At 34.6% G+C, this 27939-nt stretch overlaps 1 protein-coding gene and 1 long non-coding RNA gene across 2 annotated transcripts; both read left to right on the plus strand.

Moving 5' to 3' along the window:
- Window positions 1–1743: 1743 nt before the first annotated feature.
- LOC145594952 (uncharacterized) lies at window positions 1744–8147 on the plus strand. The gene is made up of 4 exons (XM_081651301.1): window positions 1744–3292; window positions 5446–6594; window positions 6732–6927; window positions 7024–8147. Exons 1-2 carry the CDS (start codon window positions 1763–1765, stop codon window positions 6250–6252), a joined length of 2337 nt encoding a protein of 778 aa, XP_081507427.1. The 5' UTR covers window positions 1744–1762; the 3' UTR covers window positions 6253–6594; window positions 6732–6927; window positions 7024–8147.
- A 1868-nt stretch (window positions 8148–10015) lies between these two features.
- On the plus strand, window positions 10016–12092 carry LOC145596052 (uncharacterized). Its single transcript, XR_014103068.1, has 4 exons — window positions 10016–10258; window positions 10376–10529; window positions 11443–11572; window positions 11669–12092. It is a non-coding gene; the product is annotated as an uncharacterized LOC145596052 (long non-coding RNA).
- Window positions 12093–27939: the final 15847 nt, after the last annotated feature.

Below are 27939 nucleotides of genomic sequence, written 5' to 3' on the forward strand. Positions count from 1 at the left end.
CAATTCCCAATCATCTCTCATCAATTCTTACTCAATTCTCTCTATCAACTCTCTTCCTTAATTCTTATTCTCTCTCCCTCTTTTTCTAAACTACCTTTTTACAAATACAATATTCCGCATACATTAGACTTAGAGTCATCTAGCCAAGTTCGAAGTTGCCTTCGCCCTAGACGTGCAAGGTTTGATATTTTCTGAGGGTTTGGTCCAAAACTAGTCAAAACTTTATTTAATTTGATTTCTAATTTAATTCTTTAATTATTGTTTATTATTTTCATTGAAGTTTACTAACTTGTGTATTTTGTTATTAGAAAGAGGTACGAGGCTTCAAAGTATGTAATCTTATTACTCTCTTTCAATGTAGAAAGCATGCTTATTATTGTCTTATAATTCCTAGTATCATGTTAGGATGTGTTTAACATTCCTAGTATCATGTTAGGATGATTTTAATGCTTTCTAGTATCATGTTTAGGATGCCTCTTATCTTTCTAATATCATGTTAGTACCATATTAGGTTAAAGCTTTGATCTTTATTGTTTAGTGACATGCTAGGGTTTGTTATTAACCTTGTTAGTATCATGCCTAGGATCTTGCTATTATTATTAAGCTTTATTATGCCTTATCATGCTATTATCATCGTTATTATTATTTATTGATTATTATTTATTTTTTATTGTTATTGCTTGATCACACCTTTTATGATTGTTAAAGGGAATTTGTACTTGAAACCACGCTTAATAAGATAATTATTAATTTGGTTTAGGCTAATGTGATTTTAAGTCAAGTGATCGCCAATAATAGATTTATTTGTGCATTAATATTCAACCAACATAGATAAACAGGGTAGGTTTAATATAATGTTTGTATGTTATTCGAAAAGCGCGCATGAATACGAGCAGAACAAAGTAGAGGCCTATTTTATAGGGCGGGTCCTTTCTTTTGTAGATTGGATTCGTACCTTCATCCCCGGACCCTATTTGGTTCAAGACCTTATGGAGTAGTTGACGGTCCTTTGGATTGTCTTTTGGGTATAAGTTCCTTAAAACTTGTTGGCGACTCTTTTTGCTCTTTGTCTTTCCCTTTGAAACGCCACCGTACTTAAGTGTATGATCACAGTGGGGTTCAAGTTTGGGGTTATCATAATGCTTGAAATATTCCCCACAATCATACAAATAGCCAAAAATGATGTGATAATGTTAATACAAAATGTAAAAATTTGTATAGTATAAAGTATGATAAATTAAGATGATAACAATCGATAACTAAAAATGAACTGATGTGTAAAAATCTTGAATCGAAATGAAACCATACCTACTTCAACCCGACAAAACTTTTCTAGACTTGTTTTAACCCGACCAAGATTAATTCAAATCAAATAGACCCATTTTTTCCCCACCTATCCAAATCGTCCCGCCAATAAAATGAACCCGGCGATTTAATCTGCTACTCGATAAACTAGACTCGTATAATCATCAACTCAATTATAATCACCAATCACCAAACCCGCAATATCCCAGGCAAACCCACTCGGCCGTTCCCAGAATGACCCGTTTTTAACCAACCTGAGTATGACCCGAACAATTTACGACCCCAAACAATTTACGACCTTAACCAAATAAAAACCACACAAAAATAAACTAAAATTGATTTAATCAGAACAGAACCGAACCGCACCGCAATGATGAACCCGTTTAAACCGAAACCATTTCATTCCGAACCAAATCCGAATTGACACTGCTAGTGCTAGCTTACGTAAAACCGAGTAATGAGCGGGAATTGCTGTTGGCGGCGATCAATGCAGCATTGTTGTGTTCGTGCTTTCAGAAAGCAGTTCTACACCAGTTCAATTACCAGCACAAGAATTGTAACACCGCCAACATCCAAGAACTTCAATACCCAAAAAAATTTACAGAATTTGAATCAACTTCAATTCTCAGACAAAGATATAATAAAATGGAATACCCAGATAACCAATTACATGAGAAGAGGCCATTTCGAATCAGCCCTCGAACTCTTCAATTCAATGCCAAGTAGAACTGTAGTTTCTTGGAATTCAATGATATCTGGGTATTTGTCAAATCGCAGATTTCAGGATGCCCACCAGATGTTTGATGAAATGCCAATGAGAGATTTGTTTTCTTGGAATTTGATGTTGAATGGATATGTTTTGTACCAGAATCTAGCTTCTGCTAGATGGTTTTTCGAGAAAATACCTGTAAGAGATATCGTGTCTTGGAATACGATGCTGTCGGGGTATGCCCGTGGTGGGTTTGTGGATGAGGCTAGGGAATTATTTGCTAGGATGCCAAGAAAGAATTCTATATCATGGAATGGAATGATAGCAGCATATGTGCAGAATGGGAGAGTTGATGAGGCTGCTGCGTTGTTCGAGTCAAGAGGAGGGTGGGAATTGGTGTCATGGAATTGTTTGATGGGTGGGTATGTGAAGGCCAATAGGCTGGTTGAAGCCAGAGAAATTTTTGACAGGATGCCTGACAGAGATGAGGTTTCATGGAACACTATGATATCAGCTTATGCTCAGAATGGGCAGCTATCTGTGGCCCAGAGTTTGTTTATGAAGTGTCCGAGTAGGGATGCATTTACGTGGACAGCAATGGTTTCTGGTTATATACAAAATGGTAGTTTGGATGAAGCTCGGAGAGTATTTGATCAGATGCCAGAGAAGGGTGTAGTATCATGGAATTCTATAATTGCAGGTTATGTACATAATAACAGAATAGATGTTGCCAGGGAACTCTTTGAGGCAATGCCTGCTCGTAGTACAAGTTCTTGGAATACTATGATTAGTGGCTATGCGCAAAGGGGTGATATTCAAGAAGCTAGGAATTTGTTCAATAAGATGCAAGAGAGGGATTCTATCTCATGGTCAGCAATGATTGCGGGTTATGCTCAAAGTAGTCATAGCGAGGAGGCTTTACTTCTATTTGCAAAGATGCATAGAAATGGAGAGAGGTCAAACAGATCGGTGTATACCTGCGTTTTGAGCACATGTGCTGATACTGGTGTTTTAGAATTAGGTATGCAAATGCATGGGCAAGTCACTAAAATCGGTTATGAAAGTGCAACCTATGTAGGAAATGCATTAGTTGCTATGTATTGCAAGTGTGGAAGCATTCATAAAGCAAACTGTGTCTTTAATGGCATACTTGAAAAGGATACTGTTTCATGGAATACTATGATTGCTGGCTATGCAAGACATGGGTTTGGCCTACAAGCACTGGCAGTATTTGAGTCAATGACTAAATGTGGGACTAGAGCCGATGATACAACCATGGTATATACACAAATCTATTTGTTTATGTACATAAGATGTCTATTCCAGACCCTTTATTTTATTTTACTTTCTTTGCTGTTGAACTGTTATATCATACGATGTATTAGACTAACTTTGTTACGTTATTACTCATCCTACCTCCCCATTACTTTGGTCGCCTGTGCTGAGAGAAGAGAGAGGGGGGGGGGGAATCCGATAAATTAACAGTAGTGTAGCAGTATAAAAGCAAACCTGCAAAGGAACACTAATTTTAGCAGGATTTAGGGTGCCACCAGCAGTCTCATTCAATATGATGGTAAGCTGCATCGTGACTGGTCAGTTCATTAACATTCTTATTAGGTGGAACATTTGAAACTTTTCTTTCCATAGAGAAGCGAATCCATTTATAGTGTTAAACCATTACACTATATGCATTCACATTTGTACAGTACTAGGACTCTGAGCATTATTTTTTTGGTGTTTAGAGAGCCACAAGGGTGGGGGTGAGAATTGATCCCAAGATCTCTTGGAACCGGGATAGAAGCTCTAACCACTTAAGCTATCCCTCACACTCACACTGAGCATTATTTGAATCACATGATATTTGCTTTGAATTACATGGAAATTTTCTTTTCTTTTCTTTTCTTCTTGTTGGGAGGATCACTTGATCAGCGGGGGTGATAGTAGACAGAATCTTCTGGTTGAATCATGATACAGGAACTTGTACAAGTTAGGATGATAATTAAAACAGAATTGGTGAAATTTGGAAAAAATAAATAAAATTCTGCCATCTAATGGCTATTCACAACTTGGACTGTGAGATGTTACCCCTTTTTATATATCCGTCCTTGATGTTAAACAAGAAGTAATATTTGTAACTATTGAGACTGCAACATTCTTGTTTCACATTTTCCATATTGGCATACCCAACTTCATACAGAGCATGGTCAAACATTCCCAAAATGAAGCTTCTTTGTGCTATACATTCCTTTTTCAGTCACACAAGCTTTACTTATTTCAATTTTGTGTCAAGCATAAAGTTGAATGTCTCTATATCATAGTAATTAAAAGATTCATATCTAAGCTAGAGGAATGCCTCCATACTGTCCATAGCTAATTTGGTAACTGCTAATTATAGATATTGACATCCAGCACATAATGCCCATTCCTATGTCTATATCTGATGAGGCTTACGTCACACTGTCACAGTCTCCGACCTGTCTCCTTAATAACAGTTTCTTGCAGCTCCTTAACATGCATGTTCAATTGTTCATCTCATTTAGGTCTGGTCTTTACTTCATGATTTCTTGTTTTCAGCCCAAAAAAAAAAAAAGGAAAAAGAGCTATATGATTCATTGTCATAAGAAATGCAAAATTTTAATTTAATAATTAATAACCAAAATATAATAAAGAAAATTTGACTCCAAAGTAGTATCCAAACATGGACGCTTCTGTGTTGTTATCTTAGCTTTTGTTGCAATGTTTATTGGATGGTTAATTTCGTCTTCTACACCCAAAAGGAGTATGCCAATTGCTATTCCATTCGCAATTTTAGATTTGGAGCATTTAGAGAATAAGAGAATTATGAATTTGTGATTGAGCTAGATAGATTGGGGCTGAAATGGTAGGTAACTTGAAGTGACAATGATTCTCAATTGTGTCCCTGAATTATTTTTTTCCTTCATTTACGTGTGATATTTCCAGGATTTCCACATGTATATGGATTTCTCGTTCCCTTGCCATTTTTGTATTTATCTCAAAATTTTTAGTAGCTGTCTGTAATTGGATTGAAATCTAATTTTAGGAAAGAGGAGAGGTAAAAAAATCATTGCTTGGCATTGTATTTTTGTTTACGCTTTGGTTTCTACTAGCTTCCTTTGTTCTTGAAACTATTATCAGTGGTTTCTAGCTGCACTATTATTTCCCAGAGACCCAGAAGATGTCTTCCCCATCTATATTGTGCTGGTAATCTGAGTCTAATATGTTTGAAGACTGCTTACAGCTAATGTTTTGCAAATACAGAACCAAATTAATTGCATGTACAGATATGTTCATTAATAGCTGTGACAAAGGAGTAAAACTGGAAACTACTTCCTCTTGTTCATTTTTCTTTTGCACTTTTTAATACCCTTGTTTATAAAATGTCTTGCTTATTGGATTGATTGGCCTTTCAGGTGGCTGTGCTGTCGGCCTGTGCTCATGCTGGTTTAGTTGACAGGGCCAAACAATATTTCTATGCTATGTACTCTGATTATGGCGTAGTACCAAGCCCACGACACTATACATGTATGATTGATCTTCTAGGCCGAGCAGGAAATTTAGATGAAGCACAGAAATTGGTCAGGAACATGCCATTTTCACCAGATGCTGCAACGTGGGGTGCCTTGCTTGGTGCAGCTAAGGTTCATGGGAATATCGAGCTTGCAGAAAAGGCTGCTGAGAATATCTTTGAAATGGAGCCTGATAACTCGGGAATGTATGTGCTTCTTTCAAATTTATATGCGGCTTCAGGCAGATGGTATGATGTTCGACAAATGAGATTGAAAATGAGGGACAAAGGGGTTAAAAAGGTGCCTGGGTATAGTTGGCTTGAAGTGCAAAACAAGATCCATACATTTGCAGCTGGAGATACTTGCCACCCAGAAAAAGACAGGATTTATTCATTCTTAGAAGAGTTGGAATCAAGAATGAAGCAAGATGGTTATGTGTCGTCCATAAAGTTGGTGTTACACGATGTTGATGAGGAGGAAAAAGAGCACATGCTTAAGTATCATAGTGAAAGACTAGCTGTTGCTTATGGGATTTTGACCTTACCGAAACACAAACCTATACGTGTTATGAAAAACTTGAGAATTTGTGAAGATTGCCATACAGCTATTAAGCACATTTCAAAGCTTGAAGGAAGGCTTATTATAGTAAGGGATTCTAATCGGTTTCACCATTTCAAGCAAGGTGAATGTTCGTGTGGGGATTACTGGTGAGAATGAAGAAATTCAAATTGAAAATAGTAAAAGATTCAAGTCATGCAACTACTTTCCATCATCTGGCATAATTTCATCTTAGAGTGGCTTTTGGAATCAATTGTGTGCCTTTTGTTGACAAACAGTTAAGCAGTATTGATTATTGAACAAGATTAATCTTTGGACAGTAAGGTCAATCTTGGGTATGTTACTGAAACTGGGTAGTCTTGTCTGCAGAAATTTTTAGCTATCACTCCAGATTAAGTTTGAAATTTGGTCTGAGACAGCTGTATTACATGGAGCTGCCTGAAGCAATTAATGTGATTTTGATTGAGAGAAATGAGAAAGTTTTTAAGCAACAATGTAAGTCACCTGAGCTAGTGTTCAGAAAAAATTAAGTAAATAAAAATCAAGTTGCTTGCAAGAATTCTACTAATTTGAAGGATCTCATATGTAATTTCTTTTTTTTGATGAATTGGTGCTTGTTAATTTCGGAGCAGGTCAGATTACAGATGATTGGAGCTGCGACAATATGAAGAGCTTGTTTTTCGATGTATATAAGTTGGTCAAGTAGACCCTCCAGTGATACTGCAGACGAAGTGGTGAAAATGATGTTCCTATGATGAAGCAATTCTTGTTATGTTAGAAATTATGGGAAATCTCTGTTTCTCCTATGTTATGCAGTTAAGTTTGGTGGTAAGTGTCAAGTCTGTTCATACTTAGCTCTCTTAATCAATTAAATAGATGCAGGAAAGAATTCTGATCTGAAACCTAAATACCTGCTACAATCAGATGCAATGGTGCGCTGAGGTCATGTGCAATTGTGCAGTGATGCTATTTCAAGGTCCTTAGTTGTTGAGAAGTCTGGGATTGTACAGAAAGTGGACCAAAAGAAAGCAACTGACTAAGCATAAATTAGTGATATTTCATGGTGCTATTTCCATCTTCACCTCTTCCTCGCAGCAGGGGTATGTATAAAAATTGATGAATTAAATAGTTTTGATGATACACTTCAAATTTGTATTTCACCACATAGTTTTGATGATACACCTAAATTAACCAGTTATGTTGGACAAAATGTTGTTTGGACTTTTTATATGATTCCTTAAAGATGCAGGAATATGAGATGTTTAAAGGGTATGATTGGCAAATGCCTTGGATGTGTATATTTCTGGCATGTGCCTGCTAATATTTGATAGCCTGCCTTTTCCTTGAGTACAGAGATTGCTTTTTGGTTCTCATGGCGGGGATGAAAGGCACTATAATTTAACTGATTGGATTACTTTTCTCCTCTTTTGTAACATATAAATCTTGCTTATGCGAAGAATTTTCTATGGAAATGGAACTAATGTACCTTTGTGGCTTTGTACATTACTAAAAATTTCAAGCAAGCTTTCACAGTTTATCTGATCTTTCCAGACCCATGGGAATTGGGAGATTGGGGGTAACGCTAATGGACTGAATAGAAGATAGGTATACACTGTAGGAATGACAGTATTGGACTGCTGGTGAAGAGGAAATAGTAAGATTGAACAGAATGGCGTCTTGCAACTTTGTACCATTGGATGCTGGGTCTGGAGCTTGCCTTACTTTTGGTTCATTTCCAGCTTGGCAGCAAGCAGTGACAATTGTCTGGCAGTAGAATGGTTAGAAATTATATGAGGACAGATAGATGAATTATCTTGTGAATAACGTCATTTTATTTTGATCGTTGAATTGTAATTGAGTATGATAGTATGCATCTGATGTTGTTATTTAGTCCTTTCCATATTTCCAATGACTCCAATCCAATAACTAACCTCCTCATATATTGATTGTTCAAGTAGGGTATCATTTGGATTTTGTGGTGCTCTGTTGTTAGAGAAAGTAGATGGAGTGAGCATTTTCAGCTGTTCGATTTATGCTAAAGGGGCAGATTATTTCTTGTTCCTCACCGGTACTCTCGATGTTTAAATCTGAAGATAGATGGTATAAATCATACAATACAATAACTATAGTAGATAATAAAAAATATTTCAAAACACAGTGAAAACATTAAAGGCTCCATCACCTGATTGACTCCACTGTCAGAGGTGGAAGTTTCTGTTGACAATACTATCATTGATTTCCTTTACCTTACTTTAATTGGTGTACTTTATGCCTGAATAAAAAAGAAAGGAGTGGCACTCCAGAGAGAGAAGAGAGTGAGAGAGGATCTGGGAGGGGAAGCATGCTGTTGAGTGGAGAAGAAACTATAAAGGATTGCAGCTTTGACTGAATAAAAATCTGGATGTAAGGAATATATGTCAGCAGTGACCTTTTTGTATGCTGGTTCTGGTGGAAGCATATCTGCATATGCTTTTAAGGCTTACTGTTAGTACAACTTAGTATCTATATATTGGCTCTTTAAAAATTCTGTAATCTTTTATGGAAATTATGAAGAGAAAAATAATTACCTTAATTCTAAACAGCACTACATTGCTACAATGTGCTACTTTGTCTTAATTAGCCTTGAGATTTGAGGTGTGCTCAATTTTTTCATTGCATCGTGAGCTGAATACGTTTGATCAGCTTTATTTGAATTTAGAGTTTATTCTTTCTGCTGTCTTGGCTTCTGTATCTACTGGAACAGAAGCTCCAGGGTGAATTTGATAACCTTAATGCTTAGCTCAGGGTTATAGATGATATTATTAAATCCCGAAAAGCTAATTTGGCAGCACTTGAAAACAACATTAATCAGTCAAACGATGGGTTTATCACATCCAAGGGGCAAAGAGACAAGCTACAAAATGAGCGGAAGTGAGTTCTGTTCCCTTGCCCTAATGTTTCCTTGTTTGTTTGGTTCTTTGTTCAATTTTTATTTTTCACCTTTTTTGTCTATCTGGATCGTTACACTGTTTTCTAATTTGAATATTTTACATGCCAGGTTGTTGTGGGAAAAAGAAATTGAGCTGTCTTCTGAGATTGAAAAATTAACGTCTGAGGTGATAAAGGGAGATAAGAATCTTGACCATGCCACTCCCAGAGTAAGTGCTTTTGAACTATCCATTTAGTATTGCATTCGCGTAAAAGTTGCGCGACAACTATTATATGCTCTATGGAACCTGATGTGGGAGTCTGATGTCTTGATGTTGGTGTTTTACCTTTTTCCTTTTAATAAATAATTTGAGCAAAATTATTGTTTTAAATGATTGATTGTCCGACTTTCCTGTGCTTGTGCTGGTATAGCTTTAGTTCAGGACATAAAGAGGCAATTTAAGAGAAGACTTGATTTATGCTTATAGTGAAGGTGTTTGCTGAGATCCAGCTTTCTGCTTGATCAGTCAATTAGGGTTTCGAATGATGGAACTTTGGGTTGTTATGCTTTGCCTTTATATAATTATATAGACCTATAAATTATGCCCTGGGCCTTTTATATCTGCTATACTTAAATATATAAGATAAAACTTTCTTGTAATCTGGAATTTCAAACAGCAATCTGCCTCCCTGGCTCCGCACTCTTCTTGTGTAAATGAAATTTTTTACTAGCAATGTACTGCAGTATTACTCTTCTTAATGTTAAGGACTAGCGAAAGTGGATTCCATGAGTTTGTTTTGCTATTTGGAGTAGATTTGTGACCACTGATTACTTTGGTACTTGTGGACTAGTGGTACATCTATGCTTTTTTTTTTTTTTTTTTTTTTTTTTTTTTTTGAGGGGGGATGGTACATCTATGCTTGTTGGTACCTCTTTCTTTAATTTTTAATCTATAGGTTGATGATCAACTTGGCATAGACTACCTTCCCTACATGGCTATACATAATTCAAGTATATTAAAAGGCCTTTGTTTTCATCTTCCTTTAGTCATGTATCAGCAATGTGTATTACTTGATTTTTACTTTCCTAAGATTTTCTCTCCTCTATTTTGTAGGATATTAGGAGGGGACTGACTTCTGTTAGGAGAATTTGCGACCAGTACCGGATTGAGGGTGTCTTTGGGTCACTCATTGAGTTGTTGGAATGTGATGAGAGGTTCTTTACTCCAGTTGAAGTTATTGCTGGAAACAGGTATATGCTGTTCCTGTCATGGAACTTAGCCTTGAAAAGCTTTGTCCAATCTCTCAGAGACTATGTTTTTTATGTGTTATTATTGCTATGGATAAAGATACTTCTCATTATTTGCAGCTTATTCCATGTGGTGGTTGATTCAGATGAAACCGCAACTAAGATTATTAGGCATCTCAATGCCTTAAAGGGTGGACGAGTGACATTTATACATCTGAACAAGGTCAGGCCTCCACATTTCACATGCCCACAAAATGATGTAGTACGATCTTCGGTGAGAATCTCTTTTCTTCTTTATATGAATATTTTGGATTTTATTTTGTATATTTTTATCTATGACATGTTAATACCTTCACCATTGACCATTTTAGTAACCTAACGTCTCTAAAGTCTAGCGAGACTACTGCATTAGAGGGGTGTTTGATTTATTTTGACTCATCTCTTATTCGCTTAGCAGCATGAAGGCTCTTTTAACTTTAGTCCCAAAATTACAAGCAGGGTGTATCTTTTTGGCCCTTGATCTAGAAAGCAACCAATAGCCTACTAGTTAATAGATAATTACAAGTAAAATATCTTACGAATATTGAAAATTTGCTCACAAAATACTTTGTTGTGAAGGGAGGGTGGAAAGTCCTTGTGCTTGTCAACTATCTTTCCATTGCAAATAATGTTAGGCTTTTTAAAGGATTGATAGTTGTCCTTTTTTTGTATCATACTAGCTACCCTTTTCCAAGTTCTAAGAGCTTTGGAACTGGGATACGGTTGTTGTAAATACTTCTTTCTTTGGCTACGTCCAAAGCTATTGATTATCTCTTTATTTTTATTTCTTTATTGGTGCGCAAAACAACAAGTCACTTTTGTATTATGTATAGATGTGTTTTTGCCATCAGTCTTATTTCATTTCCCTTTTTCTGTAACATATTTGAGCTTATAAAGCTGTATTAACTTGCCCAAGGTTTTTTTTTATTTTTTATTTTATTTTTTTTATTTTTTTTATTTTTTGAAAGAACTTGCTCAAGGTATTTGGAAGAACCATGGTCTGTCGAAATTTAGATGGTTCTGCCAGACTTGCTCGTACTGATGGTTTCGATTGCATTATGCTGGAAGGTCACCAAATTTTCTCTTTTCTTGCTAATTGATATTGCTGTTGTTAATTTCCTTTTTTTTTTTTTTTTATATTGGAGCAGGTGACCAAGTAAGCAAGAAAGGTGGGATGACGGGAGGACTTATGATTATAGGCGTTCGAAATTAAAGTTTATGAATATAATTAAGCAGAATACACGGGTAATTAATATGAAGAAGAAAGAGCTAGAGGAAGTAAGGCTCCAACTTCAAGTTATATATCTTTCTCTTAAGGCTTTACAATGAAAACTGAAGTGCTAACCCTGTTTTTATTGTTTTTGCAAATATTAGGATTGTGAATGGTTTAGAAAAAAACAAAAAATTCTCAAGAAATGGCTAGGATTTTTGGTCATGAATTTTTATGCTGAAGGTTTTTTCGTTGCTTCCGGCTCAACATATAGTACCACCAATCCACCTTAAGTAAGACCACTTTTTTGTTTCTATTTCTTATATATATATAAAGTTTCTTTTGTATATGTAAAGTTCACTTCAATTTTTTTTTTTTAATACGTGTGATAGATATTCCAAATTGTATGTTAAATTTTTGTGCTGGTATATAGATATATTTTACTTCTTATAAATATTCTGAATTTCGAATTCAGGATTTCTTGGGAATGTCACCAAATTTGTTAATCTTTGTGATCCTAATGTTGTTAGTCTATTCCTTAACAATGCCATCTATCTGATGAATTAGTAATATGATGGTAATATGATGTGAATTGTAAAGCCATCTATCTGTAAGTACTTTTTTGCTTAAGTCGGTTAAAGAGGATTCTAAAACTCTAATTCCATACTGGTCCTGGAGCTTGTAGCTTGTACAGAGGGAGGGAGACATTTTGATACTGAAGACTTTGACAATATGTCTACCGTTTCTTATGTCTTAACAATCATCACATATAGATCAGAAAATTACTGAGATCACAGAACAACAAAAATTAAATGTTGATCTTGCTCATCATAGATCAGAATCGGAGCAGCGTTGTCAGGATATTGTGATGCTAACAAGCAAAAGTGATCAAAATCTACTGCTCTAGAAAAGAAGTGACAAGGATATGCTTCTTGCTAGGCAGGAAGAGTACTTAAAGAGAATCAGAGACTTGGGTCTGTTGTCTTCAGATGCTTTTGACATGTAATTTGATTTATACGCTAAACAAAATATCTATCTTATAGTATATGCTGTAGTTTTTTTTTCTTTTTTTTGCTTTTTTTTTTTTTCATTTTTTGCTTAGTTGACAACCGTTTAATGTATGCTGATCAAGTCAGATAGTTTCAATGTTCAATTATCATAATGAGGGTCCTTCTTCAATTTAAGTAAATGTAATACCTGTTATTACATGAGTATTTGATAGAAACTAGCATAATTTAGCAAGCAGAACTTATGTGCTTAATATTACTTTTGAAAATGGGTGAATATGTGACAAGCTGACATGATAAGCGTGTCATGATAATCACTTTTGGTTCATATAACCAACCCCACTTGTGTGAAGTCTGTAGCAAGATAGTTTAGATGGTTTATGAAATTGTCTTTAAGTGCAACTAAGAATTAAGAACGTATATTCAGTTATTAGGGCCATTTTTCTCAAGGGGATTCTGATGATTGGGTGAGGGGAACTAAGAATTTGCATAACTTGGAGTCATCATTTCTATGGAATCCACTGCTGTGAGAGAGATGGTGAGCCCTGATTTTGTTAAAGACATAGGAAATATTCCATTGATTTTTTTATTTATTTATATTCAAATTTGAAAGCAAAGCTTTAAATTGCTCTCTTAAGAACTCTTTTTTGATGGTATGCTTGTATAAACAGGTATAGGAGGAAAGGTTCAAAAGAATTGCATACGATGCTTTGTAAGTGTAAGTGTAACGAAGAACTTCAATAGTTTAGCCATGTGAACAAAAAAGCTTTGGATCAGTATGTAAATTTCACAGAGCAACGGGAAGAGCTCAAGAAAAGGCAAGCTGAACTAGATGCAGGTGATGAGGTATTTTATACTTGTTTGTTCCTATTTGTTTTCTTTTCAACTTGATGACTATTAGAACAAGATCAACAATTAGTATTATATGCTCCTGGATCACGGTACTCCTCTACTCCATATCCAATATATTTGAGTTATTATGCCTAATACTTATGTTATTTTGCTTAAACACAAATGTTTAAAAAAAGCCGGTGTTCAATAAGTTAGTGAATGGCGGAAGTTGGCACAACCAACAACTGCCAATTAAGTGGTCATGCACGTGCGTCACAATGATTGCGAATATAAAGAACAAATAGAGCTTTCTCTCTCCTCATTTTTCTCTCTTCATTCATTCACCACTAGCTTTCTCTCTCCTCGTTTTTCTCTCTCTAAAAAGCAATTAACTGGCGATTTCTCTCTCTAAAACTTGGGTCTTCGAGCGTTTTCTCTCTCCTCCATTGTTGCTTTTGAGCTTTTTTTCTCTTCTCTTTCACTTGTGAAGTTATTATTTGCTAAATTCAGGTTCGTTTACTTATTTTTTTGAGATTTTTGTTAGTTTGAGTTGTTTTGATTCTTCGATTTTTAGGTTTTTTTATTTTGATTTTGTTTTCGATTTTTGTAGTGTTTGATTCTGCAATGGTGAAGAAGAAGATTACAAAGAAGGTTGTGGATGCTGAAGAAGGTGTACTTACTTATATTTTTCTTCATTTTTTAAAATTTTTTAATTGAATTTTCGCTTATATATGTCGAATTAATAGTGCATGTTATCTTTTATAGTTTTCAGTTGATTTTTATGCATATTATGATAATTGAATTTGAATTTTGAAGTTATTATGTTTAATTTTGCTTTATTTAATTGTTCATTGTATATAATTTGTTCAAAATTTGTTATACGTGTGTTGTGGTGTTGTTATACATCTGTAGATGCTTAAGAAGGTGTGCTAACTTTAATTTTTCATCATTTTTTAAAATTTTTCAATTGATTTTTTGGTTATTTATGTCGAATTAGTAGTGCATGTTATTTTTTATAGTTTTCAGTTGATTTTTTATGCATATTATGATAATTGAATTTGAATTTTGAAGTTATTATGTTTAATTTTGCTTTATTTTATTGTTCATTGTTTATAATTGGTTCAAAATTTGTTATACATGTGTTGTGGTGTTGTTATACTGATTTTAGGTTTAGATTTTATGTTTTAGTTAGAGTATGAGTATAGTATATTAGCATTGTGTTTGTGCATCTTTGTATGAGTAACAGGAACATGTGCATTGTGTTTGAGTAATAGACATTTGTGTCATTTATATGCTGTTAAAAGGGTCACTTTATGCTGTTAAAAGGGTCACTTTGTGGTATTTAAAGGGTTACTTGTTGTGGTCAAAAGGGTGACTTTATGCTGTTAAAAGGGTTACTTTATACTGTTAAAAGGGTGACTTTATGCTGTTAAAAGGGTCACTTTATGGTATTTAAAGGGTTACTTGTTATGGTTAAAAGGTTCACTTTATGCTATTAAAAGGGTGACTTTATGCTGTTAAAAGGGTGATTTTATGATATTTAAAGGGTTACTTGTTGTGGTTAAAAGGGTCATTTTATGCTGTTAAAAGGGTCACTTAATGCATTTAAAAGGGTCATTATGTATATATTCTGAATTTTTCCATGAGTACTTTAGGTGGTTCAATAGGTGGATATCGTTATAAACTGTCATCAAAGGGAAAAGCAATGCCTAAAGAGTCTGCCAAGGGCAAAGAAGTACCTAAAAAGACCCAAACAGTTGCTGAGAAGGCTAAAACAGTTTCAAAAAAGACTAAGCCACTGTCTGAGAAGGCCAAATCTGAGAAGGCTAAAACAGCTCCTAAGAAAGACAAGACAGTTCCTAAGCAGGCTAAACCAATTCCTAAGAAGGCCAAAATTGTACCTAAGAAGGCTAAAATAATGGCTGATTCTGGTTCTTATTTCGAAATGGTTTTTGATTCTGATTCTCAGACAGTTGTGTAAGTATACATGTTATTTGATTTTTAGTTTATATTGTTTATGTTTCGCTATATGTTGTTTTTATTTATATTGTTTAAGTTTTTTTTTTTTTTTGATATTATTTTTTAGGGAACAAAGACGCTTGATTGCAAGATGTAGACCACATACAGTGCAATTTTTGATGCAGAACTTTTCTCCTGATCAAAATCAAGCTGTTGAACAAATTGGTTTTGGTGGTATACTACATCTGAAATTGAAAACACTTAATCGTCAAATGCTGCCTTGGCTTGTTGAACACTTTAATGGTGGTAGCTGCATGTTTACCATTTCTAATGGTAAAGATTTTGTAGTTACTAGTAACGACATATGCGATGTGTTTTGCTTGCCGATGACTGATATTCCTATTCCTGAACTTAAGAAGAATGCTGAAGATGGAAGTGTAGATAAATATATCATTCAAGCATGGAAATTTGATTATGGTCTTTCTGGAAAGCAAGTGCTTCATTTGTCAAAGTTGGAGTCTCGGATGGTTGATTTGATTTATGGAGGGGAAGAGTTTAAGATGTGTTTTGTTTTTCATGCTATGTCTAGCTTTTTAGCTCCTACTACTAATAGGACTGTTTCATTAAGGTTGTTGAAGGCTGTTGAAGAAGTTGATGAAATAAAAAATTTTGATTGGTGTTCATATGTTTTGAAAAAGTTAAAGAAGGTTGTTCAGAAGTATAAGAATGATGAAAATGCTCAAAATGTTAGTGGTTGTTTGCTGGCTTTGCAAATTATGTATTTTCATCGTTTAAATTTTCAAGGAGAAAAGGAAAGTAGTCCTGTTCCTTTGATTCAGCATTGGACAGATGCTAAGATCAAGAAGCAGATAAATTTAGAGATCAAATGTAATACCTCGTATTTTTATACGTATTTTATTTAAAGCATGTATTTTATAAAGTATTTAAATAGTTGTAATTATTTTAATTATAGTATTTTAATTAATATTATTATAAAAGGAAAGTTTATTTAATTATTTTAATTATAAAAGTTGGGGTTTTATTTTAAGAAAGTTTAATTTTAACAAGTTTTATTAAGGAAGGAATTAGGAAAATCTAAAAGAGGAAAGTTTAGGGAAGAGGGTTACTAGAGAAGGGGTATAAATATCCCACTTGTGAGGCAAATCAACTTTGCACAGAGTGGAGAAAACCCAATGTAAACTTCTCTCTCTCTCCTCCTTATTTTTCTTTCTTTTTCTTTTCCCCTCTCTTTTTTTTTCAGCTCCCTTCCCCCCCTCCTCCGCTGACAGCCGCCGGCAGCAGGTGGCCGCCGCCGCTGCCAGCAGCTGGTGGCTGCAGTTTTTCTTCCCCTTTTTCCCCCTTTTTCGAGCAATAAAAAAAAACTTAGCTTTCCTATTTTAATTTAATCTATGCTTAGATCAAATTGTAATTTATGAGTTTTGGGATTTACTTTTGATGTTTGATTATAATAATTATGTTAATTAATTTTCAGATTTTGGTTTTAATTAAAAAGCCCCAATTATTGAAACCCTAGTGTAACACCCCAATAATTCTCCCTTTTCCAAACCACTTAATTTAAATAAAATAGTGGAGAACCATTGACGTGCTACCGCCACGTGTTAAAACGTTAAGGCTTTATCAAAGTATCGCAGCGGAAAATCAAACTTAAGTCTTTAAAATAACATAGTTTAGAAAATCAATAAGCCAAAGCTTACAAAGTGGAACCATATAAGGCCCTTATTTAAAACCATACCAATAATCAAAGTCCAAAACATAAATGAAATAGCAAAGCATAAATAAGTTCAACACAAAGAACGAATACGCTCAATCACACCATCCCTTGACAATGCGATTATCAAATCCCTGAACTTCACATCATCAAGCTAACCTGTGTAATACTGCTCCCCAATAATACAAGTGTAATAATTGGATCATCACAGGGTCATTGAAAGGCGAAGGCCATGACCAAAGAAGGACACACACACAAAAGCACGCAATCAGCAAAGCTGAGTACATACAAGTTACAACGTACCAAACCTAGCATGCTCAATTAATTAAAGTAAATAACATACAATGTGAATTCAATAATCAAGACTCCACACTTAAACAATTCAATTGACTCAACATACTTATGAACTAATTCTAAACACTTGACTCTTTATATATAATTTAATTAATTTAATTTGGAGTAAGCAATAGACCAGGTTGTTCAATCCACCAAATCATTTTGGTCCCAAATGACCATTTGAAATAAAAGTTTAGCGCGAAGCAAGAATGGGCGCGACTCCATTCTCACAAAGTTAGTCTAGGATCCCATCTAACTTTCATTATAAAATAAAATGTAAATACCAAAAGAGAAGAGGACATGTTGATCAAACAAGCCTCGAAAAGCCACGGGCTACCACCGTGTATCCCAACCCATAATTGTCAATACTCTAAAAGTGCACGCTTTCCAGAGTTTTATTGCTCATCCATGTTTCACTTTACGTGATTACAATTTTAATTAATAGCCGACTCAATCAAGAAGACCATACATAACAATCATACATCAATTCATTTTTAATCTTATTTAGGACAATGGTGATCACATCACAAATTGACCTTTAATTCTATTAAACTTCCAAATTATCCAAAATTGTTGAACATAGTCAACTCACCTAGCCATTTCGGCTTAATCCACCTTTACTCAACATACTAACAAGTTATGATTGAGTAATAAATAAATAATAATAACCTTGTGGAATAATTAATAAATTCATTCCACTTAAGCCATTCAATTCCAATCCTTTAATAAGCCAAATGTGGTTAACAAACCAATCCAATAAAATTATGCTTGTATCAACATTCCATACAAACATTTTATCCAATATAATTCAACATGTTTACATCCATAATTCCATACAAACATAATCAATTCACCAAAACATGTTTCATAAACATAAGCACATGAATTAAATCAATGTGTAACCAAACAATTTCCATCCAAGTGTTCCCTAATCATGAAACTAAGTTCTTTCCTTTTGGTACCTAACATGATACTACTTATAACGAAGTAGACATGTACGTACCTCGTACAAACAATCCTTTGAGCCACTTTTAATCACTTAAAATTGTCCTAGGGAATAATCACTTCCTAGAAAACAACCAACAATTAATATTACTATCCCAAGTAATTTCCAACAATATAATATGATGAAAAACTTATTAAAATAAAAAAAAATATTTATATGCTTAATTAACTTTAAACATAATTAATTTTATTAATCAAACTCAAGGATAAAATTTTAAGCATAAAAAAATCTTCGTTAAAAATCAAAAACTGCCCGAAAATCTTATTTAGAGGCTGAATTTGGCCACGAGAGGGTGGTGCTTACTACCAAAGGTAGTGAGTTTTTCTTAAAACATTGTTTCTACATGGAAAACACTACTTTTTTGTCAAAATCGGATGAGTTTAGAACCTGATCGGGATTAAAACGGGATTAATATTAACGAACCGAAAATCTAAACATTAAAACAGGAATTTACGTGTTCAAAATAATCTGGAATTAAGTTAAACTAATTAGTAGTATAATCACCAAAATTTTAAAACATCATTACTATAAAAGCCCTAAATCAATTGTTCATAAAAACCCTAAAATCATGATTTTCAATAATTAAAAACCCTAGGTTATAAAAATTACAAAATCTGAAAATTATAACATTTATAAAATCTGAAATTATAAAGTTTAATCATCAAAATACAATTTGATACTAATTAAATTGATTTCAAACAATAAAATCAAAACTCATAATCAATAATTATAATTACACAAATTAATAAAACAAAAGAGAAAGAAAATAAAACTAACCTTTTGTGTGGGGAAATTTTGGGGATGTATGGGGTATTTATAGGAGAGAGAGTGGTGTAGGGTTAGTTTTAAGATTGGGCCTCATAAAATTAATAGGCCAATTAAGAAAGGAAAGTGGGTTTGGTTTGTTTGTTGGACATAAATTATTGAAGAAAGGTTCATAAAAAGTTCTTTGTAATAAAATCGTTCATCAAACCCAAAAATAATTTGAAACTTTTGAAATTAAATCCGAAAAAAATACAAATAAATATTATGAATAAAATATAATTTCATTAATAATATATTTAAAAATATGGGGGATTGCACCTAGGTTCTTGATTTATGAACACTAGTAGAAAAATACAAAAAGGCACCGCTCTACGGCCACCGGTTTTTGAAAACCGGTGGCTTAAAAAATGGGGGGATAGGCTAATTCACATTGCCACCAGTTCAAACCGAACCGGTGGCATAAATGGTAAAGGCCACTGGTTTGAACCCGTGGCAATAATAATCAATTAATAAAAAAAAAAGGACGCCCCCTTATAAACCCCAAACCCTACTCTCCCCCTCACAGCAGCCGTTTCTCTCTCCCCTCTCCTCCTCTTTCTCTCTCCTCTCTTTCTCTCTCCTCTCTTTCTCTCTCCTCTCTTTCTCATCTCCTTCAATCGGTCTTCTCCTTCGATCTGCACCACCACCACCAACTCTTCTCCGTCGATCTCCACCACCACCTCTTCTCCTTCGATCTCCACCATCATCTCTTCTACGTCGATCTCCACCACCACCACTTCTCCTTCGATCTCCACCACCACCTCTTCTCCTTTGATCTCCACCACCACCACCAATTTTTCCACCACCCCCGCAACAATAACACCACCGCCGCTACAATAACACTACGAACACATGCATGAGCAACACCGACTTTAATCGAGGTTAGGGTTTGATTTTAATCGATTTTTTTTAAAATTTTAATTCGATTTTAATTCGGTTGTGGTGGTGGAATTCGTGGGTTTTGGTGGTGGATGGGTTTAATTATTCGAGGTTAGGATTTAATTTGATTTAAATCGATTTTGGAATTTTCTGAGTTTTTCATTCGATTTTAATTCGATCTCTTAGGTTTAATTCGATTTTAATTCTGGGTTTTTTTTTTTTTTTTTTTTCTGAGTTCATGAAAATTAATTTCGGGGTTTTTGCTTTTATTTTTGTGGGTTTTTTCTGGGTTTTTTAAAACTAACTATAGTTGATTTATTTTGGGGTTTTCATCCTTTTCATATTAATTTTTTCGGATCTGGAGTTCTTGTGTTTTTCGGATCTACATACAAATTTTTTTTTTTGGGTTTTCATCCTTTTCGTATTAATTTGTTATGCGATTTTTATTAGGCGAATTTACTGGGTTTTATTAGGCATTTTTTTGTGAGTTTATTAATTTTTGGGTTTTAATTGATGCAGGTGGTAATTGATGCAACAAGATTCAAGACTTTGATTTTGGAATAATGTTTTTGATGTTGTAATTGTTATTATTTTTTTTTTTGTTTTTGTATTGTACAATAATAATTTGAAGTTGAATTTCATTGTTATTGTAATTCATTGTAATTTTTTTTTATTTTTTTTTGTATTGTACAATAACTATTATAGTTGAATATAATGAGTGAAATTATATTTCATTGCTCTCCTATTTTATTTTCCTGATATTTTACACGATTTTTTTTTATATTATTATTATCATTATAATTGTAGCAAAAAAAAAAAAAAAAAAAAAACAATCATGTATGTTATTGCCACCGGTTAACCGGTGACATTTATATGTAATATCAAAAAAACAAAAAGCAGGAAGCATTATTGCCACCAATACATGTTTTTGCCACTGGTTTTTAACCAGTGGCTTTTTAGAAGATTATTGCCACCCCCCAAATGACCACCGGTTCAAAATCGGTGGCATTGGGGGGTTTTGAACCGGTGGCCAATTCATATTTTCACCTAGTGGAATTATTGAAAGTATATGATGTATTAATGTTTAGATCTTCAATTAAAGTGTTTTAAGGTTAAATTACAGCAAGTTTTCATTAATATAAAGTGCTAGAATTTTATGTAGAACACTTAATATTATGTTCTTGAAGGAAAATTTAATTACCCATTAATTGGACTTAATTATGGTGTTTTAAATATAATTTCAGCTTACTCTAATTAATTCATGAGGGGTTTTAAAATAGTATATATTGCTGGAAATTTGTTTAGAGTGAATTTTAATACTCTATTATAATTTTAATGTGTAAGAGACTTCGAAGTAAGCAATTTTTACTAGTCATGGCGATTTTAAGATCGTATTCAAGGTACATTCGCGTACTTACCATAATTATGTTGATGTAGTAGCATGCTAAATGTGTTTGATTGATTATAAGTAATATCATGCTAGGTTTGGAATGGAAATTATGATTTGAATGTTATTAGTGATTGGATTATGAAGCATGATTAATGTATGATGGATTATTGTTTGGAAAATAGTAGCTTGGAACATTGTTTATGTACCACATATTTATTTATGGCATGATAAAGAGCATGTTTAGTTAAACTAATTGTTTTGGCTTGGAATATTGAAAAGGAATTTTATTATGGTTCATATAATTTTTATTGATGCTCTAAGCATGAGGAAGGAGCTATGTAAGTGTCTATGTACACAAGGAATAAATAGTATGTTGGTGCCTTTGTGCACTTAAGGTGTTTTTAACACCGAGGGATAGGATTTTTTTTGGTGCTTTATGCGTTTAAGGTGTCTTTGACACTGAGGTAGAATTAAAAAGGGTTCAAAATTAAATAATATGTGGTCACTAATTATTCAAGAATTAAATTGGTATGTTTGGTTGATTGAATAATTATTTTTGATTGATTTATTATGCTTTGAGAGTCATCACCAAGTCTAATAATATGTAAATAACGTAAAGTGAAAGATATTACGCACCAAAACTCTTGGAACGTATATACCTTGAGTATGAACAATATGGGGAGTTATGGAGTTTTAAATTTAACCATAAATTGTAATGGAGTACAGGACGCTGTACATTCCTTTTTATTTATTATTATGCGTAGGAATTCCGCCACCTTTGAGTGGTTTTGTCGCTGGCACAGTTAGCTCCCGTGTCAGTTAACCTCAATTTATTTGGGGGAGGTATAGTTGGAAACCCGTTCGATGCGTATTCAACACTAAATGAATTATCTAGTGTCTAGTTAAAGTGAATTATTGATTTTTGTGAATGCTTGTTAACAGGTGCATTGAGGTAAGCGTGTGATGATAGGTGAAAGCATGTTAGTGTGTTTAGTTACGCTTATGTACTCAGTTTTGCTGATTGTGTGTGTTGTGTGTGTCTGGCCATGTCTTTATCTTGGCCCTATGATGACCCATTTTTAATGGAGAGTAGTGGGGGCAAGTAGAGATACACTTTTCAGGTATTTAAGCATGTTCATGATGGGGCATGAGTGAAGAGAAAATCATGCTAGCTTCCATTAGGTTACGGCGTGTTTTATGCTTTAATCATTAATGATGTTTATTTTATGGACTAACGCAAAAGTTTGGTTTGGTACGGTTTTTTAATAAGGGTCTTCAATTGTTCCAAGTTGTAGTGGATTTTATTTGACTTGGTTTGTTGGTTTTCAACTTTACTTTCGTTGGTTTGGCTTTTGAATTGATTTATTTAAATAGTTTTAATTATTAAGTCTTCCGCTGTGTATCTTTGATAGTTGCCTTAGCCGTTTTCACGGCGGTGGTAATGTCTTAGATATTCCTAAAACGTATTTTAAAAGGGTAAAGTGTGTATTTAAGGGAAAGGAATTTCTAGGGTGTTACATCAAAGCTGGAGGTTATGGGCAGGGACCATTGGATACCCTTACATTTCCTGTGTCACAGCCTGTGATTAAGCAAATTGTTGTTCGGCAACCTCGCACTATGGGATATTGTAGGCGTCGTTTGAAGTGCGCCTATTAAAAGCATGTTGTGAATATGCTTGGCACTCATAGGAAGTGGGAATTGACATATACGATTAGGGACACGATTAGGGACAAGGAAAGTAGGGAGCCGCCAACAAGTTTTTAAGGAACTTGTAAACCGTTCACGGATCATTATAAGGCAACCGCGATAAAGGGACAACGATTGACCGGTGAAGGTTCCACCCCATTCATAATCCATGAGATTACTAACTCCATATGGTTCGGAACCACGAAAGAAGGATCGGGGATGATGGTACGAAGTGAGTCATGGAGTCACATTCATCCGTATTGGCCTCTACTGGATTCTTATTGTGAAAAGTAATTCTTGCGATCTCAAAGGCATGCAAAAAAATATTCAATTTGCTCCAAACTATTATTAAGCTAAATTGGTTGAATATTAATGCAACATATAATTCTAGAATATTGGTGATCACTTGATTAAACAACAAGATTAAAAAGGAACCTAAACCGGTTGTCCAAATTATCTTATTAGTCGTGATATTCAATTACATATTCCCATTAACATGCAATATGGTGATCATACATAAATAATAATATAATAAACATTAATATTGGAAGCAATTCAACAATAATAGCGTTAGTCAAATCAAATAATAATAACCCTAATCATGATACTAGCAATAAGAAATAAAAATAAGAGTAATTAAGTGATTAATTCCTCACTTTCCGCGTTTCCTTGAATTGCTACATCATGAATAAACTGTTAGTAACCTCAATACATAATAAATCAAATGTAAATTAAAATAAATTAACGTAGAGTTGATTTGGTCCAAACCCTCAGTTAATTCTACCTTTCACGCCTTGGTTTAAGTATAGAAATTTGGGTCAAGTATGGACTCCCCAGAGTGCTTAAGGGATATAAAATGAGAGAATAGGGTGGCTAGAGTTTAGGCTAGAGCAAGAGAATGATTTTTGGTGTAGGGAGAGAGAATAATTTTTGGTGTAGAAGAGAGGAAGAGAGAATGATTTGGTGATAAAGCTTGTGGATGATTGAAGAGGTGTGATATGACCTCTATTTATAGGGAAAAAAGAGGGATCGAATAAAGAAAAGATAAGAATTCGAATCGGATAAAACTTTGCGATAGACAACAGTTTTTGCGGTTATTGTTTTTATCATATCTTTTGATCCAAAAATCGGAATAAGATCAATAAGATATCGTTAACATGCTCTTGAAGTCTAATTTCTAACCCAATTGGAATCTGATTAAAATCTAATGTAGAATAAAAGATATAGCCTAAATAGTGGGACGGTGTCAGTTTTGGATAGAGTTTCGTATTTTGCTCATATCTTTTTCGTTATAGCTCGGATTTAATATTATAATATAACATTGGAAAGATAATTTCAAGAGCTATCCAACCATATAAGAGTTAGATAAAATCTATGAAGCAAGGAAATAATATCTGACAATATTTAACGTCTTTCAATTCGAATAGAATTTGGACTTTAAAAAAGAAAAGTTTTATTCAATTTCAAATGCTTTAATCTTATCTTTTCAAAAAGTATAATTAAGATATTTTAGAAACTTATAGAAGCTTCTAATTAATCCTAATTTGTTTAGGAATGAGATTAAAACCTTTGGACCCTCCACATGATCATTGGGCCGTAGGTAAGATGGCCTTAGGTTCGGTTTGAGCTCAGTTTAGTATTTTGGCCATCACTTATTCGTTATAACTCGGATTTGGGCTTATAATATATCGTTGGAAAGCTCTTTTCAAGACCTATACAAATATTTAATCATTGGACCCAGATTATGGACCAAAATAAACTGATCTAAATGTTTTTATAAAAAGGACACGAAATGAATTATTTTAATGGACACGAAATGAATTATTTTGGGTTTAAAGGCACGAAAACAGGAAAATAAGTTTTGGTTTGGGGAAATGGGCTAAGAATTGGATTGGTTTTAAGAAATGTCTTGGATTGACATGGATTTAAGCACTCCAAAGATTAAATACTCAACCCGACCAATAATGGTGGTGAAAGGTTGTTCATCATCGGGTTTGGTTTTGGGGAGATATTTTTAGGTGTCTACAGAAGCCCCCACTTTGACTGAGTTTGTAGAAACGTAAATTTCAAAAACGATAGTCAAAGTAGTCGATAGGGACAGAGAATGATTTAAGACATTCTGCGATCCTAAATCACTCTATATACGCCGATACCTCCAGAAAAATGTTAGTTCCACAAATAAAAGAGTAAAGGGATAGAATACGTATCTGACACGAGTGTATCGGTGACAAATGAGTTTGGTAGCTTCCTATGCTTGAAGAAATCCATCGGATGATACTTTCCGTGCTTGAGGAAAGTCGACATATGATGTTGGTAGTTTTCTGTGCTTGAAGAAACCCACCGGTTGAGATACTTTCCATGCTTGAGGAAAGTCGATAGATGACAATTTTCCATGCTCGAGGAAAAAACTTGTCTAATGATGAAATTGCAAGTCTCTGTGTATCGAGAAGCTTGCGCCGTGAATCGTCTTCGCTTGGGAGATGATCACTAAAATGATGATGGTTCGATTGTCCCCGAACGTGGGCTGTAGTTGGTTCGCTTGTCCCAGAACGTGGGCTGTAAAAGGTTCGCTTGTCCCCGAACGTGGGAGGTAATTGGTTCGCTTGTCCCCGAACGTGGGCTGTAGATGATCCGCTTGTCCCCGAACGTGGGCTGTAGATGGTCCGCTTGTCCCCGGACGTGGGCTGTAGATGGTCCGCTTGTCCCCGAACGTGGGCTGTTAATGGTCCGCTTGTCCTCGGACGTGGGCTGTAAATGGTCCGCTTATCCTCGAACGTGGGCTTTAGATGAGACCTGCAAAATAAAATTTGCCAAGGGACTCGTATAGACTATGATTGAATCGACCAACTGACTTGACCAAGTTTAACTTGACACGACACGACATGACATGTGTATGACTTGTGATTGTGTGTGTATGAGTATGAGTGAGTGCACAGACACAAACAACCGAAAATGCAAAAGAAAAAATTTTCCGTCATTTTCGTCATGAGATGAGTGGAGGGTACCGACTTTCTCTCGAAAAAGAAAGACGTGAAAAAAAAGTTTATTTTCAAACATCCCTCAAAAAACAAATTTGATTTTTTTTTTTTTTTTGAAAAACTTCCCCAAAGAAAAGATATGAAAAAGGGAAGAAGTTTAGAACTTCTCGTTCAGCAAGACGAAATGGATCGCATGCATAGATCGAATTGCTTTTCTTGCATGATACATGTTCTTAGGCCAGGAGGCTAAGGACAATTACATCATGTGACACGAGTGATGAATTAACTTAGGTCATGGAGCTAAGCATCATATATGGTGTAAAGAAATGATCTTGAACGTTGCTAAGCACGTATATAGATGAAGTGATTATTGCATAATGAACGTTGTTTTGGTCAAGGAGCTAAGCACGTTATGCTTTGTATGATTACAGATCTTTGATAAATTTTGCTTAGGTTAGGAAGCTAAGGACAACATACGATGCGTGAAACAATGAATATTGCTCAGCTCAGGAAGCTAAGCAAGTATACAATGTTTTAATGAATGTTTTCTTGAAACAAGATTTCATGATAAGGGGTTCCTAAGGGAAGGTGATATGGCTATGTATGTGTGAGTGAAGTGTGTGAGAGTGATACTAAGGCTGGCTGCAAAGGCTATGGTGATAGAAATAGATGAGAGAAGAGTCGAGATGGTGACTCTTTTAGGCTGGGTAGGCTAACTAATGTGGGTTCAAGCCCCCAAGTCTAGCTCTAAATGGGTAGGGATAAGCATTGGATATTCTTTGACTCAATCATGCATAGATATGAATATGAATGTGGCCGCACCTTAATGTGAGGTTGCCTACGTATCCGTTAGGAATCAGGCCGAACATAGCTCTAACCGAACTTTGCACAAGTACATGTGCATCTCAAAGAGGTCTTTTGAGGGTTGTAATGTAGTTAAGCTGATGGTTTAAGGAAGAAAGGGGTAAAAAAGGCTCAAGACCCGAGAGAATCCCCCCGAGATGTGTAATTGTGTATTTGAAAACTTTGAATTCGCAAGTTTTATTTTTCATATATTTTTTTGCTTTGAAATTCTTTTCTTTCTTTTTTTTTTCATTCTTTTGAATCAATGTAGGCGATCTCAGATCATGCGGTTCATCACTCACTTAGCATTCATGTTTCTCAGGCACGGTACCAAGAACTCGATGAGAGACGCAATTTGAGACGTGTTCATATCAAGGACATTGGAACACTTGCCTTTAGACATTGTTTTTATATTTCTTTGCCTTTTTGTTTTATTTGAACTTGCTTTTTGGATGTTACACAAATTGCACACCTTCCCATCCCATAGTTAGGTGAATGTGGGTTGAACAAATAAGGTCAATCGTTAGACGAGGCTCAAAGTGGTTGATGAAGAAATGGATGTGATTGAAAATGGTTTAAGGAGAATGACAGGGTTGCAAAGGTGCCTCAAATCATTGGTATACCTTGTGTTTAGTTCGTCAATTGATTTTTTTTTTTTTTTTTTTTTTTTTTTTTTTTTTTTTTGCGAATGACATGATCAAATGCAAAGGAAAGAAATGCTGATTGATGGAACATGGCATAGAGACATAAGGATAAGGAGAACCTATGCTAGACTTATTAGGGGAAAAGGGTTGGAACAAAAGAAGAAAAAAAAATGCATGAAATCTTGTATGGAAACTTGTTTTGTGCTTCGTCTTCATGGATGCTTATGAATTACTTATTATCGCCAAGAAGGACAAGAAATTTGCTGCTATTGATGCTTTGATTAGAAGAAAAGAAGGAAGGAATGACGTTCCCCTTATTCTTCCAACTCGTGCCTAGTGAATC

The sequence above is a fragment of the Chenopodium album genome, chromosome 19, assembly GCF_948465745.1.
Source record: "Chenopodium album chromosome 19, dcCheAlbu1.1, whole genome shotgun sequence".
NCBI lineage: Eukaryota > Viridiplantae > Streptophyta > Magnoliopsida > Caryophyllales > Amaranthaceae > Chenopodium > Chenopodium album.